The sequence below is a fragment of the Scyliorhinus canicula genome, chromosome 12 (genome assembly GCF_902713615.1).
Source record: "Scyliorhinus canicula chromosome 12, sScyCan1.1, whole genome shotgun sequence".
NCBI lineage: Eukaryota > Metazoa > Chordata > Chondrichthyes > Carcharhiniformes > Scyliorhinidae > Scyliorhinus > Scyliorhinus canicula.
The window spans coordinates 44,160,202-44,178,213 of record NC_052157.1 but is presented as its reverse complement, the minus strand read 5'-3'; the positions used below and the strand labels follow the sequence as shown (position 1 = coordinate 44,178,213).

The following is an 18,012-nucleotide window of genomic DNA, read 5'->3' as shown; positions in this document are numbered from 1 at the left end:
TTTCGCTTACTACCTTGTTACTTGCGCTATAGAATCTAGGTTACTACCTCAATACATACTAGCAGAATGCTTTTTTCTACAGCTGTCTATGCCAATGTGTCGTATGGTTACTAAACTGCAAAATTAATAGATATTGTAATTAGAATATGAATATGATCTGTGGTAAATCTTTAACTATTATGCTGCAGAAGGATTCTGCAAGACATAAAGGTGATGAACTTTGCAAGAGGTGCAGTCCCATACAAACCACATGTCAAATCAAAACCATGTGTACACAGAAGCACAATAATTAGGCTTAGAGAATATTAATCTTTATTAGTGTCACAAGTTTATCTTTCTTTGTTGAGTCACTTTAAATCGGTTTACCTTGGACCACTTCCCTAACACCAGGTAGGGTGGACAATCAGCATTAGCACAAGGCTGCTGCATCTGCGGCTTGTGATCAAGGCAGAACTCATCGGCAAGGCTCAGAAAACTACCATCAGTCAAAAGCTGTTTGCATGTGACTTTGCGAGATTGCACTCCTCTCCCACATGTTGGTGAACACTGCAATGAAAGGTTTCACAAGAGGACATGAACTTGTCAGAAGGGGTACACTGAATTTACTTCCATTGCTTTTATATTAGCAATCTTGAAGTGCATATGAAAGATCAATAAAATAAACAAGAAGAATCGAGGATCCTTTAAACGTGCACGAATCAATTTAACAGCATCCAGTGTTATTTACAGAACTACAATTTTCCCACCAAACTATTCATTCTGACATTGCAGAGAACTATACTCCCAGACTGGCACAGTTTCCAAATGGGCCCAATATGTGGTCACCACTTAGACAAAATATTTTATGACATGTCTCGAACCTATTTGAGTGTACCTCATACAAAATATTCTGCAAAATTTGTCAATGGCACTAATGAACAAAGTACAAAGAACAATACAGCACAGGGACAGGCCTTTCGGCCCTCCAAGTCTGCGCCGACCTTGGTACCTGCCTAAACTAAAACCGTCTGCACTTACAGAGCCATTATCCTTCCATTCCCACCCTATTCATATATTTGTCTAGATGTCCCTTAAATGCCGCTATCGTACCTGCTCCCACCACCTCCCCAGGCAGCGCGTTCCATATATTTACTACCCCCTGTGTAAAAAGCTTGCCTTGCACATCTGTTCTAAATTTTTCCCCGCGTACTTTAAACCTATGTCCCCGAGTACTTTACTTTCCCACCCTTGGAATGAACATCTGACTATCCACTCTGTCCATGTCACTCATAATCTTGCAGACCTCTATCAGGTCGCCTCTCAACCTCTGTCGTTCCAGTGAGAACAGACCAAATTTATCTAACCTCTCCTCATAGCTAATGCCCTCCATAACAGGTGACATCCTAGTAAACTGCTTCTGTACCCTCTCAAAAGAATCCACATCCTTCTGGTAGTGTGGTAACCAGAACTGTACAAATATTCCAAATGAGGCTTAACTACGGTCCTGTACAGCCGCAACATGACTTGCCAATTTTTATATTCAATGCCCCTACCGATGAAGGCCAGCATGCCGTCTGCCTTCTTGACCACCGTATCCTCATGCGTTGCCACTTTCAGTGATCGGTGGACATGCACGCCCAGATCTTTCTGCCTGTCAGTTACTCGCAATTTATTGTATAATTTCTACGTGCATTGGACCTTGCATTACCTCACACTTGTCCAGGTTAAATTCAAACTGCCATTTCTCTGCCCAAGACTCCAACCAGTTTATATCCTGCTGTATCCTCTGACAATCCTCTTCACTATCCGCAACCCCACCAATTTTTGTGTCGTCTGCGAACTTACCAATCAGACTAGCTACATTTTCTTCCAAATCATTTATATACACCATGAACAACAAAGGCCCCAGAACTGATCCCTGTGGAACGTGCTAGTCACAGACTTCCATTCAAAAAAGCAATCTTCTACTGCTACCCTCTGTCTTCTGTGCCCAAGCCAGTTCTGTATCCAACTTGCCAGCTCTTCTCTGATCCCATGTGACTTCACCTTTTGTACCAGTCTACCATGAGGTACCTTGTCAAAGGCTTTACTGAAGTCCATGTATACAACATCTACTGCCTTTCTTTCATCTATTATCTTTGTCACTAATCGAAAAACTTGATCAAATTAGTGAGGCATGACCTTCCCTTCACAAAACAATGCTGTCCATCACTAATAAGTCAATTTGTTTCCAAATGTAAGTAAGGAAACCTATCTCTAAGAATCTTTTCCAATAGTTTCCTTACCACTGGACGTAAGGCTCACCGGCCTATAATTTCCTAGATTATCCCTGCTGCCCTTCTTAAACAATGGAACAACATTGGCTACTCTCCAGTCCTCTGGAACTTCACCTGTAGCCAATGATAATACAAAGATTACTGTCAAGACCCCAGCAATTTCCTCCCTTGCCTCCCGCAGTATTTTGGGGTAGATCCCATCAGGCCCTGGTTACTTATCCACTTTAATGCTTTTTAAGATGCCCAACATCTCCTCTTTATTCATATCAACATGATACAGTATATCTACACACTCTACCCTTTACTCCTCATATGCCTCACGGTAGCATGGTGGTTAGCATCAATGCTTCACAGCTCCAGGGTCCCAGGTTCGATTCCCGGCTGGGTCACTGTCTGTGTGGAGTCTGCACATCCTCCCTGTGTGTGCGTGGGTTTCCTCCGGGTGCTCCGGTTTCCTCCCACAGTCCAAAGATGTGCGGGTTAGGTGGATTGGCCATGCTAAATTGCCCGTAGTGTAAGGTTAATGGGGGGATTGTTGGGTTACGGGTATACGGGTTACGTGGGTTTAAAGTAGGGTGATCATTGTTTGGCACAACATCGAGGGCCGAAGGGCCTGTTCTGTGCTGTACTGTTCTATGTTCTATGTTCTATGCCAAGTCCTTCTGTTTGGTGAATACTGAGGCAAAGTATTCACTTAGTATCTCTCCTATTTCTTCTGGTTCCATACATGGATTCCCTCCAATATCCTTGAATGGACCAACCCTATCTCTGGCTACCCTCTTGCTGTATACATAAGTATAAAATGCATGATACAAAATTTATTCAATTCTTTGTAGCCTGTGGTGTGTTTGGCAAAAAGAATCTTGATTGCTTAAAACACTTGTTTTCTTGACTTTATTGCACATCATAATATTGGGTCGCTTCAGAACTTCCACACAAATCTTTCAGGGTAATTCTTCTCTTATTGAAATAATGCCTCAGAATCATTTTTCTGATACAGGTTCAAGTTTATGTCCATTCTAAACCTGCAGCTGCTTCATGTCAGCATGTTCAATGTTAAGGCAGCGGAGTTATTTACTCCCAGATTAGTTTGGAGTAGCTATCACCTCCTGATGCTGGCTGTGAACCAGTGCAATTTGAGTCAGACTGGTGTAAACAGTCTGAATCAAATCCCCAACCATTTCTTCCCAGGAGAAAACCTCTGCATTTGGCAATCTGATAGCGTCTGGCAAATGTACTTGGTTACAGCAGAGTTGATTGCTGAATTCGAAGATCCTGCATTCAGCCTGAATCAACTTGATCCAACTGCAAATGATCTTGTGTAAATGGCTCTGCAGCCTGAGATGAGGGACCTTGGATGGGGTACTCCAGAGGTTCATGAAGAACGCTGGGTATACATCCCAACCAATATTTCCATTAACTTCAATGTGGCGTAAAACCAGTGGTGCACCTGATCCAGTCAGGTCCCCCAACTGATCACGCGTGTCACCAGGGTTAGAACATTCATAGTTCAGCACTTCCTCTAATATGCATGCGCATTGTGGGAAGTACTGTCGACAAATCTGCAATGGTCTGTGGAAAAATTGAAGCATTTACATTTTGGCAGGTTCCGAAAGAGCACGTTAACGACGACAATATTTTCTTTCAGCAACTTGATGGAACTTCACATACCAGCTGCCATTCGCCCTTGTGCCACGATGGAGGGCAGTCAATTTGGTTGCAGGCCTGTAATTCGGGCGGTTTGGGATCTGAACACTCCTCGTCAGCAACCTTGACGGAGTCCTCAACGACGTGGGTCACCGGACGTTTACAGTAAACATCTCTTGTCTGTATGCCCACTCCACAGGTGGCACTGCATTGCCTCCACGATCTGGTGGCCCATCTGATAAAGTGAAAAAAGAATTTCAAATTAAGGAGCTGGAGAAGTTTGAGAGGAGCAATACTTACGGTTTCATTTGGGATACAATACCAACGCATGGATTTAGCTGATGCAGGTTCCATTAAGCTCTGGTTTGCTTTATTGGGTTGCTGATTATTTGTGATGGAAGCTCTAATCAGCAACAGTCCTGGCATGAAATGAAAATCTGGGTGGTGCTAGTTGGCCTACAGTCTGTAACCACTACTAACCGGGGGCCTGAGTTCAAATTCACTGTCAGTTAAAATATAATGCTGGACCTCGGATTTAGTCATTAAAGAGGAACGCAGTCCCGGAATTTCTGTAATTTACTGTGAAAACCCTGTCCATTGTTCCAAGCTACCACAGCTGTGCTGAGGAGGAACTCAGCAATGTTTCAAGACATTTAGGGAAAAGGGATGAGAATTTGACTTGTGAACTGCTGGCAATTGCTCCCAATAGGTTTGTGTAAAACTTGACCCACAAGAGAGAGGCAATCCTGAGACTGGAACAACAAAATATAATGAAATAAAGTCCCCAAAAAGAGAGCAAATCGCAGCAGTACAAAATCTAATTCTCATTTAAGCCTCTCAAGGACAATCCCAAACACGGTGACTCAAATTGCTTTATATCAGATTTTAGCTTTGAAAGAACTAACTTTTCAACCACTATCATCAAACACCTCACTGGACTCCCTCTTCCCACTGCAAACTTCCTTAGCATCACCGCCCCTCTCCCCGCAAGGCCCAACCTGACCTGAGGCTGATCAACTCCCCTTCCCACTGTCTTTGAGGCCCAAGCTGACCCAGCACTTAAACCCCCCCCCACCCCTCCCCAAGGTTGGACCAGTCCCAAAGCCCAATATACACACCCAGTACCGATCCCATGCCCAAAACACACCTCACCTTTCCTCCCTCCAACTACTGAGCCCCCCCGAGTCCGATCCACATATCTTGGACATTTATCTTCTCCGTGGCCTGCTAAGGACCTTTAAGTGTCAGTGGATGTACAAACGTATCTGCCTTACGGCAGCTGGTGCCGTAAAAAAGGGAGAGTGGCCTCCTTCCTTTCGACTCAGCTGCACTTTAACCTGAATGTCCTGCACTGCCTGGGACTCGCCAGGCCTGAGCGGAGTGTCGGAACAGGAGAGGCTGGGAAAAATGACCAGGTAGGAAATTGGGCACAGAGTGGCAATCCTTCGCTGATCACCACTCTGAGGAAGTTCTGTTATTAGGTGTTTGTTAAAGGATATTTAGTGACCAGAACTATTACTACTCTTCTGCAAAGTAGGGCTGTGAGATCTTAATAACCGACCTGAGACAGCAGACAGGACCTTAGTTTCTGGTATCATCTGAAAGCCAACAGTTCCAACAATGCAGCACTCCCCCAGTACTGAACAAAGTGTCAGGCTAGATTTCACAGAACTGTGAAACTTGGTGCACAGTGGTTAGCATTGCTGCCTCACGGCATCAGGGACCAGGTTTGATTTTGACCTTGGGTGACTGTGTGGAGTTTGCACGCTTTCCCTGTGTCTGCGTGAGTTTCCTCCGGATGCTCCGGTTTCCTCCCAGAGTCCAAAGATGTGCAGGTTTGGTGGATGGCGATGCTAAATTGCCCCTTAGTTTCCAACGGTTATTTTGGGTTATGGGGTTACAGGAATAACAATAATCGCTTATTGTCACAAGCAGGCTTAAATGAAGTTATTGTGAAAAGCCCCTAGTCGCCACATTCCGACACCTGTTTGGGGAGGCCAATATGGGAATTGAATCCACGCTTCTGGCATTGTTCTGACAAGCCAGCTGTTTAGCCCACTGTGCTAAACCATCCCCTCTTAGGGCAGGGAGTGGGCCTAGGTAGGGTGCTCTTGGAGGGTCGGTGCAAACCTGATGGACCAAATGGCCTCTTTCTGCACCTTAGGGATTCTATAGATGTCTCTGCATGTGCTGGCACAGAAGGCGGCCATTCGGCACATCATGATCAAGCCTCTGGAGTGGAAGATTAACCCACGGCATTCTGGCTCGGAGGTGAAAATGCCTCTATAACAGCTGATAGAGAGGCAAAGCTGTTGGCATCAGAAACTAGATGATTCCACTCATAGTAGAAGTGGTCCAAGTTGGCTATTTCCCCAACTGTGGCAGCACACAACTAGTTGTGGAATAGAGGCTGACGTTACATTTTCCATCTGTCATTGATGCAAAGACTTACACTCAATGTCCCAAAAATGGCAGCATAAATTGAGAGCCAGACACACATTTGTTTTCCAAGTACACTACAGTGAACCACCTTACATGGCTTGGGCCCCACACTGAGTTGATTATCACTCTGTTCAGGTGTGAAACCAGGGGCGGGATTTTCCTTAGCCAACGCCGAAATCAGGGCGTGCAATTGGGCGTAGAATAGCTCGCGCCGCCGTAATCACGGCCACCGCCGGTTTGACGGTGAACCGTGACACTTGGGGCGCGATTCTCCGCTCCCCACCCCCGCTCGGAAGAATCGGCGCTCGCCATTTTTCACGGCGATTCTCCGACCCGGATTGGCCAAGTGGCCTGCTGTTTGCGACCGTTTCACGATGGCGGCAGCAACTACACCTGGGGCCTGGGGCCTGAGGCCTGGTGGGGAATGAGCACCACGACTGTGCTCGGGAGGGGACAGGCCCGCGATCGGTGCCCACCGATCGTTGGGCCGGCGTCTCAATTGGACGCACTATTTCCCCTCCGCCGCCCCGCAAGATCAAGCCGCCACGTCTTGCGGGGCAGCTGCGGGGAAAGACGGCCACCGCGCATGCGCGGGTTCGAGCTGTCAGCGTCGTGACATCAGCCGCGCATGCGCGGGTTGGAGCCAGCCAACCTGCGCATGCGCGGCTGACGTCATTAGGCGCGCCGGCCGCGTCATTCTCGGCGCGACACCCCCGCGGCCGAGATTTATGGGGCGCCGCTCCTAGCCCCACCGGGAGGGGAGAGTAGGGGGCGAGGAGCGGCCTCCGAGGCCGTCGTGAAACTCGGCCGAGTTAACGGCGGCCCTCCCGATTTTTCCCGGGAGCGGAGAATTCCGCCCTTCATCTTCCCAAAAATGGTATCAATGCGATGCACACTGCGCATAGCTGAAGCACCGTTCGCATATCGTTAGCAGGACCACCTATGGGCCGGGTTCCCGACGGCGCAGTCCATGTGTCCTTTCACATATCGTGCACCTGGGGTGGTGGCTGCTGAGAGAGAGAGGGCATATGGACAGTGTCCAACACAGTCATACTTCGCCGACAGCTGTGCTGCTGGCCCGGGGGCTTCTGCCAGGCCTGGGGGGAGTAGTGGGGGGGTGGCCATGTGGTGGGCTGTGGGTCGGGTACACAACACCAACAGGCGGCAAGGCAGCCGAACAGCTGGGCATGCCGCTGACAGGCCACTTTAAAACCTGGTGTCCTGGGCTGTATAGGTGACCCCCACCCCACCCCGGGCACCCCTCTGGGTGTCCTCTGCCTCCAGCCGACCCATCAGATGTATATTTGCTCCAGCACAACCTGTCCCAGCTTTTCGGCTTTGAGAAAGTTGTGTGTGTGCGTGGGGGGTGTATTGTTTAAGCGCAGCTGCAGCTTGTCAGCCCTGCGATTGTTCATCACAGACCCGGCAATTCCCACACCATTTATCGTGGGTTTGGATGGTGTTCCACACGGCACCGGTGCTAGCCCCTCACCGGTAGCAGAGTCAGTCTGGGTTTGGCACTAATTATTTTGACGTCAAAGTCCACGGATTCTCCGCTGGGGTCAACACTTAGACTCAGAAACGGAGAATCCGGCCACAGGTTTTCAAAAACTATCCAGAGATTCTGTAGGGTTCTCTGTGCACGTTGCAACTTGAACAGAGCATTTTTGATAAAAGCAGAAAGCTCAGGAAATATTCAGCAGAATCGGTAAAATCTGTGCAGAGGGAAACAAAGTAAATGGCCCCCGATTTTCGGCAAGTCAGAGAGGTGGAAGGGCAGCACGGTGGCCTAGTGGTTAGCACAGCTGCCTCACGGCGCCGAGGTCCCAGGTTCGATCCCGGCTCTGGGTCACTGTCCATGTGGAGTTTGCACATTCTCCCCGTGTCTGCGTGGGTTTCGCCCCCACAACACAAAAATGTGCAGAGTAGGTGGATTGGCCATGCTAAATTGCCCCTTAATTGGAAAAAATAATTGGGTAATCTAAATTTTTTTAAAAGCCAGAGAGGTGGAAATAGCAGAACTGGCTGAAAATCCTAAGACCTGCCCACAAACATGGCATTTCCTATTTTTGCGGTTGCGGGAGTGGAGTTGATCCTGGGTTCCTGTGTCTGTGGGGTTTCTGTGTGCGTGGGAGTGGAGTCAGTCCAGGATTCGTGTGTGTGGGGTTTGTGTGTGTGGGAGTGGAGTTAGTCCCGGGTTTGTGTGTGTAGGGTTTGTGTGTGTGGGAGTGGAGTTGATCCCGGGTTTGTGTGTGTGGGAGTGGAGTTAGTCCCGGGTTTGTGTGTGTAGGGTTTGTGTGTGTGGGAGTGGAGTCAGTCCTGGGTTTGTGTGTGTGGGAGTGCAGTCAGTCCCGGGTTTGTGTGTGTAGGGTTTGTGTGTGTGGGAGTGGAGTCAGTCCCGGGTTTGTGTGTGTGGGAGTGCAGTCAGTCCCGGGTTTGTGTGTGTAGGGTTTGTGTGTGTGGGAGTGGAGTCGGTCCCGGGTTTGTGTGTGTGGGAGTGCAGTCAGTCCCGGGTTTGTGTGTGTAGGGTTTGTGTGTGTGGGAGTGGAGTCGGTCCCGGGTTTGTGTGTGTGGGAGTGCAGTCAGTCCCGGGTTTGTGTGTGTAGGGTTTGTGTGTGTGGGAGTGGAGTCAGTCCTGGGTTTGTGTGTGTGGGAGTGCAGTCAGTCCCGGGTTTGTGTGTGTAGGGTTTGTGTGTGTGGGAGTGGAGTCGGTCCCGGGTTTGTGTGTGTGGGAGTGCAGTCAGTCCCGGGTTTGTGTGTGTAGGGTTTGTGTGTGTGGGAGTGGGGTCAGTCCTGGGTTTGTGTGTGTGGGAGTGCAGTCAGTCCCGGGTTTGTGTGTGTAGGGTTTGTGTGTGTGGGAGTGGAGTCAGTCCTGGGTTTGTGTGTGTGGGAGTGCAGTCAGTCCCGGGTTTGTGTGTGTAGGGTTTGTGTGTGTGGGAGTGGAGTCAGTCCTGGGTTTGTGTGTGTGGGAGTGCAGTCAGTCCCGGGTTTGTGTGTGTGGGAATGCAGTCAGTCCCGGTTCATGTGTGTGGGATTTGTGTGTGTGGGAGTGGAGTCAGTCCCGGGTTTGTGTGTGTGGGAGCGTGGTCAGTCCCGGTTCATGTGTGTGAGATTTGTGTGTGTGGGCGTGGAGTCAGTCCCGGGTTTGTGTGTGTGGGAGTGTAGTCAGTCCCGGTTCGTGTGTGTGGGGTATGTGTGTGTGGGGTTTGTGTGTGTGGGGTTTGTGTGTGTGGGAGTGTAGTCAGTCCCGGGTTTGTGTGTGTGGGGTATGTGTGTGTGGGGTTTGTGTGTGTGAGATTTGTGTGTGTGGGAGTGGAGTCAGTCCCGGGTTTGTGTGTGTGGGAGTGTAGTCAGTCCCGGTTTGTGTGTGTGGGGTTTCTGTGTGTGGGAGTGAAGTCGGTTCAGGATTCGTGTGTGTGGGATTTCTGTGTGTGGAAGTGGAGTCGGGCCAGGGTTCGTGTGTGTGGGGTTTGTGTTTGTGGGACTGTAGTCGGCCAGGGTGCGTGTGTGTGGGGTTTGTGTGTGTGGGAGTGGAGTCGGTCCCGGGTTCGTGTGTGTGGGGTTTGTGTGTCTGGGAGTGGAATCGGTCCCGGGTTCATGTGTGTGGGGTTTGTGTGTGTGGGGTTTGTGTTTGTGGGAGTGGAGTCGGTCCCGGGTTCGTGTGTGTGGGGTTTGTGTGTGTGGGAGTGGAGTCGGTCCCGGGTTTGTGTGTGTGGGGTTTGTGTGCGTAGGGTTTGTGTTTGTGAGAGTGGAGTCGGGCCAGGATTTGTGTGTGTGGGGTTTGTGTGTGTGGGGTTTGTGTTTGTGGGAGTGGAGTCGGTCCTGGGTTCGTGTGTGTGGGGTTTGTTTGTGTGGGAGTGGAGTCGGTCCCGGGTTCGTGTGTGTGGGGTTTGTGTGTGTGGGGTTTGTGTTTGTGGGAGTGGAGTCGGGCCAGGATTTGTGTGTGTGGGGTTTCTGTGTGTGGGAGTGGAGTCGGTCCCGGGTTTGTGTGTGTGGGGTTTGTGTTTGTGGGAGTGGAGTCGGTCCTGGGTTTGTGTGTGTGGGGTTTGTGTGTGTAGGAGTGGAGTCGGTCCCGGGTTTGTGTGTGTGGGGTTTGTGTGTGTGGGGTTTGTGTTTGTGGGAGTGGAGTCGGTCCTGGGTTCGTGTGTGTGGGGTTTGTGTTTGTGGGAGTGGAGTCGGGCCAGGATTTGTGTGTGTGGGGTTTCTGTGTGTGGGTGTGAAGTCGGTCCTGGGTTCGTGTGTGTGGGATTCCTGGACAGCCGGCCAGTTACTTCATCAGCTGCCTCTGCGGAAGTGAGATTTTGGTAGGCCAGGAGTGTGAAACCCAGTGTGTATAGATTAGATCACAGCACGCCAACACGGTGGCACAGTGGTTGGCACTACGGCCTCACGGTGCCAAGAACGTGGGTTCAATTCCAGTCTGTAGGAGTTTGCACCTACTCCCCGAATCACCATGGGTTTCCTCCGGGTGCTCCTGTTTTCTCCCACACTCCAAAGATGTCCAAAGGTGAATCGGCCATGCTAAATTGCACCTTGGTGCCCAGGGATGTGCAGGTTGGGTGGTTGGGGTTACGGGCTTTGGGCAGGTGAGTGGGCCTGGGTAGGGTGCTTTTTTGGGAGGGTCGGTGCTGCATCGATGGGCTAAATGGCCTCCTTCTGCACTGTAGGGATTCTGTGGAATAATATGCCTGAACTCTGTGGATTCAATTGGAAAGCCAGCACTCCTTTGGAGTGGTAAGATACCCTTTTGGTTATGGTCCCGGGACACCTTTGGGAGAGGCAAAGTACTCCTTTTGGATTGTTGTTCAAAGTAAACATGATGTGTGTATAAAACATGCATACACCCATTGGAACAGTCAAAGCTATCAATGGATTTAACTCAGATCAGCTTTTAATTTAATAAATAGTCTGTAGTTCAAAAAAATATCACTGTTTGAAATGTCACTCTGTCTGTAGGCATATGCCTGAGGGCTAACATTATGGGATACTAACATAATCACAATGGGATACCTGTTAAATGACTGCTTGACTGACAGCTCCAAGTGGTGAAAGAATAGAAATATGTGTTTTCATATGTGTTTTGAAGGAGTTTCTATGTAGCAAAAGGCTTCTTTTATCTATGTGAGTTTGTTTGTTTAAAATAGTGACACGTTAATAGACACTTAACTTCATTTTGCAACAGCATGGTTCCTGATGTTTGCTCATTCTCGAAGCTAGGTGAGTTGGCATGGAGGATGTAAGGGCAAAGGATTGCGGTTAGGGAGCATGGGTGGCATGAGCTGGCACTAAGTTGGCACAGGGGCTATAAACATGGAGGGTAGGTAGAGGGACATGGGCTGACATAGAGGGGCCATGCGGCTGGGGGGGCGGGGGGGGGGGGGATAGGTAGAGAGTTAAAGATAGGACTTGGGGTTGGGTAGAGCCGAGAGAACCTAAAATCTATTGGACAATTGCAGTGGCTTACACTCCTGTCCTCTGGGTCCCCTTAACTGCCTCACTCGCAGTCATACCCTCCTGTCCCTGACCACTGAGCAAATCAGAAGGTCTTATCCTAAGTGGTGTGACTGCCCTCTGGTACAAAGCTTCCAGTAACTTACCCCCTCCCTGTTGTGTCACAGTGTCTGCAGATTAGCCTCCAGCCCAACTACTCTGAGCCAAAGCTCCTCGAGTCGCAAACACTTACATAGAACATAGAACATAGAACATAGAACAGTACAGCACAGAACAGGCCCTTCGGCCCTCGATGTTGTGCCGAGCCATGATCATCCCACTTAAACCCACGTAACCCGTATACCCGTAACCCAACAATCCCCCCATTAACCTTACACTACGGGCAATTTAGCATGGCCAATCCACCTTACTGCCAACGTGTTTGCCCTGCATCACAATGTTATCCAGGAGCTTCCACACACTGCTGCCTTGACACAACACCTGTCCTGCCATCCATAATATGTTACAATTAATTACTTAATTATGTTATTCCCTTATTTATATTGCTTTTTTATACATTGCATTCACATTATCATACATTTGTATGCTATTTTAAACATTGCAATAGAATAAATCTTACCCACTTATCAGATACACATCAAACAGCGAGTTCCTATCCCTGTAGTAGGGTAAGAACCGATTCCCACAGGATGAGAAAACTACAAAAAGCCAAAGGAAAAAATATCTCCTCCCTCTTCACCAAACTCCCCCACTCACCACACTCCCAAGTATAACACTTTGGAAGCAATTGAATGGAAATGAAACCGAGTCCTGTTTGGTGCGTTTAGCAGGATGTTTCCCGATACTTGCAGAGCCAAGACTGACCCCGCTATTAAACGGGACTCGGCTTTAATTTTAGGCTGCTGCGAGTATCAGACTCAGCTGCCAGTGCAGGAAGAGATCGGGGTGCCATTTATAAATGGCACCCCGATCTCTGGACCCCCACAATGCCCCAACTTACCAATTAGGGTGTTCTCGAGCCCCCTGCACCCCACCTCAAATGACAGAGCACCCCTGAGCCCAATCCCTGGCAAGGGCAAGATGCCAGCTGGGCAACTTGGCACTGTCAGCCTGGCAGTGCCATTTAGGGGATGTATTGGAGGGCACCCCCCGACTGATCCAGGCACCGGATCCGCATCTTCAACTGTCCGATCGCCTGCTCCACCACGCACGTTGGAGCGTGAGCCATGTTGTGACAAGACTCTGCCTCGATTTGCGGTCTCCTTATTGGGAACCACTTGTGCCTGAGGAGCATTCTCTCCAGACACTGCTGGGATCTGTAAGTGTCCCAAGATGTAATTGTCATGAATGCTCCCCAGGAAATGGGCAGACACATGCATGATTCGCATCATGTGGCCACAGACAATGATAAAATCTCTTGCGGTTCATAAATGGCACCGCATGATGCCATGGAGACCGGAGATCCATGTGGGTGCAGTGTATCAAACCCTGCACTTGGTGTTTTGAATCTCCTGGTCCCCGTCTAAGTTTATATACATGTGGGCCCTGACATAAAGGGCACCTGTCACCTCCCTAATGCATGTGTATGTGGCTAATCGGGAGCATCAGTGCTGCCCTGAAATGAGCCAGTCGCATTGAAGTTCAGAGGGGTGGTGACTTTCAGGGCCATGGGGGGTGGGTGTCCTCCCATCCCATGCAGCGACATTTCTCTGTCTTTGTTGCAGTTCTATCACAAGTAGCGGAAACAGGACCCGACAGGCTCAATGATTTTCCAGAATCATGCACTGAAAAGAGAAGGAAAGCACAGTAAGCGGTGAGGATTCCTGTGAAGGGTTTGCCTTCCCCCTTAATGAGTGCCTCTCCCCTAAGCCTGAGATCCTTCCCTTTCACACTGGCACATTGTCACTCCTGTCCCTCTCACGTGGGCCCGGATTACACGCTTGGACACTCAAGAGTCTCACTGACACACTTCTCACGGCTATTCCACAACTCCCTTGCATTAGGTTGCAGGGCTATTGAGTGGATGTGTGGGAACCCATGTCTGCATCCTCACGGGGCAACTCAAAGAAGCCCCTGTCATGACATGTAATGGGGTGAGTGTTTATAGACTTCACCATAAATCCTTGCTTTGGAGGTTGCATCAGTGTATCCTGTGTGATACAAACTCTTGATTGAGCATTGGGGCTCAATGCCTGGGACTTAAATCCATCGCCGTTCTCTTTCGATTTGCATATCTGATTGGCACTGTTGAGTTGTCAATGAAAGGTGATTGAATGCCTCTTGTGACAGATGAGGTACAGCTGATTAGAGTAAAACCTGTAATGAGCATCACAAGCACACATCTAGAGGGTACCGCCAGTCTCCCATTTCACAGCTCTACACATTTAATTATGAGAGACAAACTTCCGAGACAAGTGCCATTGATATTCAATACAGCTCAATTTCTTGATACTCAGAGTTGTGCCTGAGAGTGAGATTCTACACACAGTTCAGTTGTGCTTTCCCAAGTGAGAGGGTCTTCATTACTCATGAGGCAGAAAAGCAAGCCATTCCTACGATGCCTACTCTGCCATCAAAGCCTTGCTTCTCATTGGACCCCACCCAATTATCTCCAATCGCACTGGTGCTGACCCTCTGAATTCACCTCCTGTCACCCACCTTCCAGCTCCTAGTAAGGATGGGCACTCCCTCAGTCTTCAAGCCCAGCAAGGAAGCGACGCCTGCATGACAGCCTCCAGACCCCCTGAAAACAAGGGTGCCCTGAAGTGAATGGAAGGTTAGGCCTACTAGCAACCACTCTCCCTGAGAACGAGTGACTGACACCCAGTCCCCACCCTGAATTGAACCTATCTGTGGCCCCCACGTGATCTCTGGTACACCCTGAGCATTGAAGAATCTGGGGAATCATGTCTGCCTGAGCACTCACCTCCGATTTTCCACTCGGAAGTGACGCCGCCAGATTCACCCTTTTGTAGACCTGTTGTAAGTAACATTAGGGTGGCCCAGTGAATATTCCGTGAGGGGTGAATTTCTGGAGACAGTGACCTCCAACGGCATTCTAATGTTTTAAAATGAGGTTCCAAGGCTTGCATGGCATGATTCATCCTACTCCGCTGGCGAAGGGGGGAGGAAAATTCCAAAAGCCAATCACGCCAGAGAGGATCATGTTTTTTGACTCTCTCCAGACTTTGAGCCCATGCCAAGTTTCTCAGTAATGGAGAGAGAGGGCTCAAAATCGCCCCCTTTGTTTTGAACCCTGCGCTGTGATCCTGTTGAAATAAGGGCAATTGCAGCATTTTTGTAAATGAATGAGTTGTAATTTAGGGCATCATGAAACATAACTTCCGTCACTCCTCCAAGCTGACACATATCAGTAAAAGTAAAAGGTTGCGAGGTCATGGGAAGAGGTCACCACCACCTGAGTCCACTCCACCTTTCTCACCCTGTGACAGTTTACCTGCATGGAATTCGGACTCAGAATTTTGTAGGCAGCAGTGAAGCAACAGTGCTAGCTGTTCACATCATTTACACTTCAGCATAACCTCACCATTATTTCCACCAAACAGGAGGTCCTGTGGCAAAGTGGTAGGGTCTAAACATGTGGACCACAAGATCCAGGTTCGAGTCCAACATCAGGACTTGTTGGCCACAGAAGGAGCATTCAAAAAGATGTTCAATGGGTTGATAAGCAGCTCTGCCATTTCCCCACTATGACACAAAGGGAAAAGAACAGTGGGCTTGAAAACAAATTCCACTGCCTAATCTATACCCTGGGGTTGGATTTCTTCTTTGGCTTTAGATGTGGGTCAAAAATGTGCACTGTGCGGGAAACTTCTACTCAATGCAATTTTTCATGGAGCAGCCAGTTAATGACAGGTTCACCAATCAAATAAGGGTGGTGGGCAGGCTCCCAGAGCTGAAGGGCCAACCAGATGCCCTCCAGCTTGAAAGCAGCAGCAGGATAAGTGAGAGAGAGGAATTCTGGTGGAATGTGCACTTCCTTCATTCCTAGAACGGACTCGGGTTTTCCTTTTCCGTGGTGCCCGCCATGTTCTCGCTGGATGTATACGTTTCGCAAATGAAACCTTCATTTCCATTTTTTTCACAATTTCAGCCTGATATTTGTTGACTGTTTTATCTTCAACGTACTTCGCAAACTTACGTACCTTTTCATTCAGCTCTGAGACTTCCAGTGCTTGTACATCTTCTAGTTTCTTGTGCCTCAGTGTCAGATTTACATTTTCCAATCTTTTGTTTCTCCGCTCACAGTCAAACTTTGGCCTTGCCCTTTATTTCTGTTTAACTGTTGGCCAGATTTGGCACCGGTGAAGTTTGATCTTGTGTCTACTCGATAAACATGCTACTCATGACTGCGCTCTCCACTTGCAGCTTGAAAAATTCGCCGGCTTTTCATTTCATTGCCTCCTCTTTTTCAGTCAGCCGCCTCTGCAGCTCCCTCCTGGAATGTGGAACATTGCTGGACCTTCACCGACAAACTGGTTCTTCAGCTTGTTCAGAGTGAAGTTAATGGAAGTATTTTTCCAGCGGAGTAAACTTTGAGCTGAGGAATCCTTGAGGCGTGTGGGGATGTGTCGCCAGGTTTTCCTTTTCTTTGTGAAGCTCGCTTCTTTCACCTTGAGCTATTCTGTAATTCAATAGAGTCTCCTCGAGTTGTGCTTCCATTCTGCTGTCTAAGGCAACCTTCATTTCTTCATGTAGCTGAACAGTCACGCATTCGATCTTGGAAGGACAATCAACTGTACTTTCAACTGTTTATTTTCTCACTACTGTCCCTCTGGAGCCCCTTGCTGTTCTATCTCTAGGGCAACTCCCAGTGGAGTTGTATTCCTTGGGGTCTCCCGTTGCCCTCGGTGGTTTGTTGGGAGTGTGCAAGACCAGTCTCACACATGGTGTATCCATTTCCTTGTCACAACTGCATCTGCCTTTTCTAATATTCTGTCCATGGCTCTTTGTTCTTCTTGTGTTTACTGCTTTATAAGTGTCGCTGCTTTAAGACAGTGTTTTTAAAAAACTTCAGGTTGTCATCGCAGCTGCCAGTTCTCTGTGCTTTCAGGTTTCCTACGCTTTTTGGGATCTTAGCTGTAGTGGGCCTCTCTTGTTTCTGGTGAGTTTTCTATGCTGTGAAAACTTTTTTTGTTGTGTTTAAAAACACACTGCAGCGATTGCTGCCTCTAAACAGGACTTCTTCTCTGAGCTTCGGCAGGTGCACGTTTTCTTGAAGTTGCGAGCCGTCAACTTTGTAGCAACATTTTTTTTTTCAAAATTATGCAAAATTTCTTCTTTTTACCTTTTATTTTTAACTGCTCTAAGCATTTTTCTAGCTGTGTGGCACAAAGGAGTCTTGCAATTTTTCTTCTGAATTGGACATCTCTATAGTCTGGCTTCAGTTTTTCATACCTTGGGACACTGTTCTCGGTTCATGCATTTCGATGACCCTCACCGCAGAGCACCATGGTATTATCGCCGTTGGTCATCATCACTGATACCAGTGCTGCACACCATGGTGTATTTACAACAGGTATATGAAGGCGTAAATTAGTTGAGGGAATGCCCCCGGAAACGCAAAGAAGTATAGCCCTGGGGGGAGGATGGCGGGGTCGGCTGGCAGTGCCAACCTGGAAGTGCCAGGTGGAACGCCAGGATGTGGCCTCCGGGGAGCCAATTGGGGGGGGGGGGGGGGGGGGGGGGTGGTGAGGTTTCTCATGATGTGTGGTTGGTGGGGTGTGGGGTGGGAGGGCGAGGTAGGGCGCCAAGGCCTTTTTAAGGAAGCTTGGAGGGGGACAGTGAGAGAAGCAATCAGAGGGGAGATGGCATGGTGGGTGGGAAAGCAGGCTGTGTGTGTGTGGGGGGGAATTACAGTCATTGGGTGGAGTTGGCATTGAGGGTGTGTGTAAATAATAATAACCTTTATTATTGTTGTATGTAGGCTTACATTAACACTGCACCTGGAGGAAACCACGCAGACATGGGAAGAACGTGCAGACTCCGCACAGTGACCCAAGCTGGGAATTGAACCTAGGACCCTGGCGCTGTGAAGTAACATTGCTAACCGCTGTGCTGCTGGACCGACAGGTAAAATCATTGACGCTAATGGCGCATTGGCTGTGGGGGTGGGGAGAGCCCCTGGTGACTATGCTGTTGGGGAAGGAGAGCCCCAGATGACTGCACTGGCGGGGTGAGGGTGAGGGGTGGGGGT

General features: G+C 49.0%; 1 protein-coding gene across 4 annotated transcripts in view; it reads right to left on the bottom strand.

The window, feature by feature from the left end:
- Nucleotides 1-18,012, bottom strand: part of adamtsl3 (ADAMTS-like 3) — a 747,154-nt gene that overhangs the window by 121,477 nt on the left and 607,665 nt on the right. For all 4 annotated transcript variants that reach the window (XM_038813229.1, XM_038813228.1, XM_038813227.1 and 1 more), the window contains 2 exons: nt 3,927-4,137; nt 367-546 (listed from right to left, as the gene is read on the bottom strand). In XM_038813229.1, the coding sequence (XP_038669157.1) occupies nt 367-546; nt 3,927-4,137 (391 nt within the window). The remainder of the gene's footprint in view (nt 1-366; nt 547-3,926; nt 4,138-18,012) is intronic.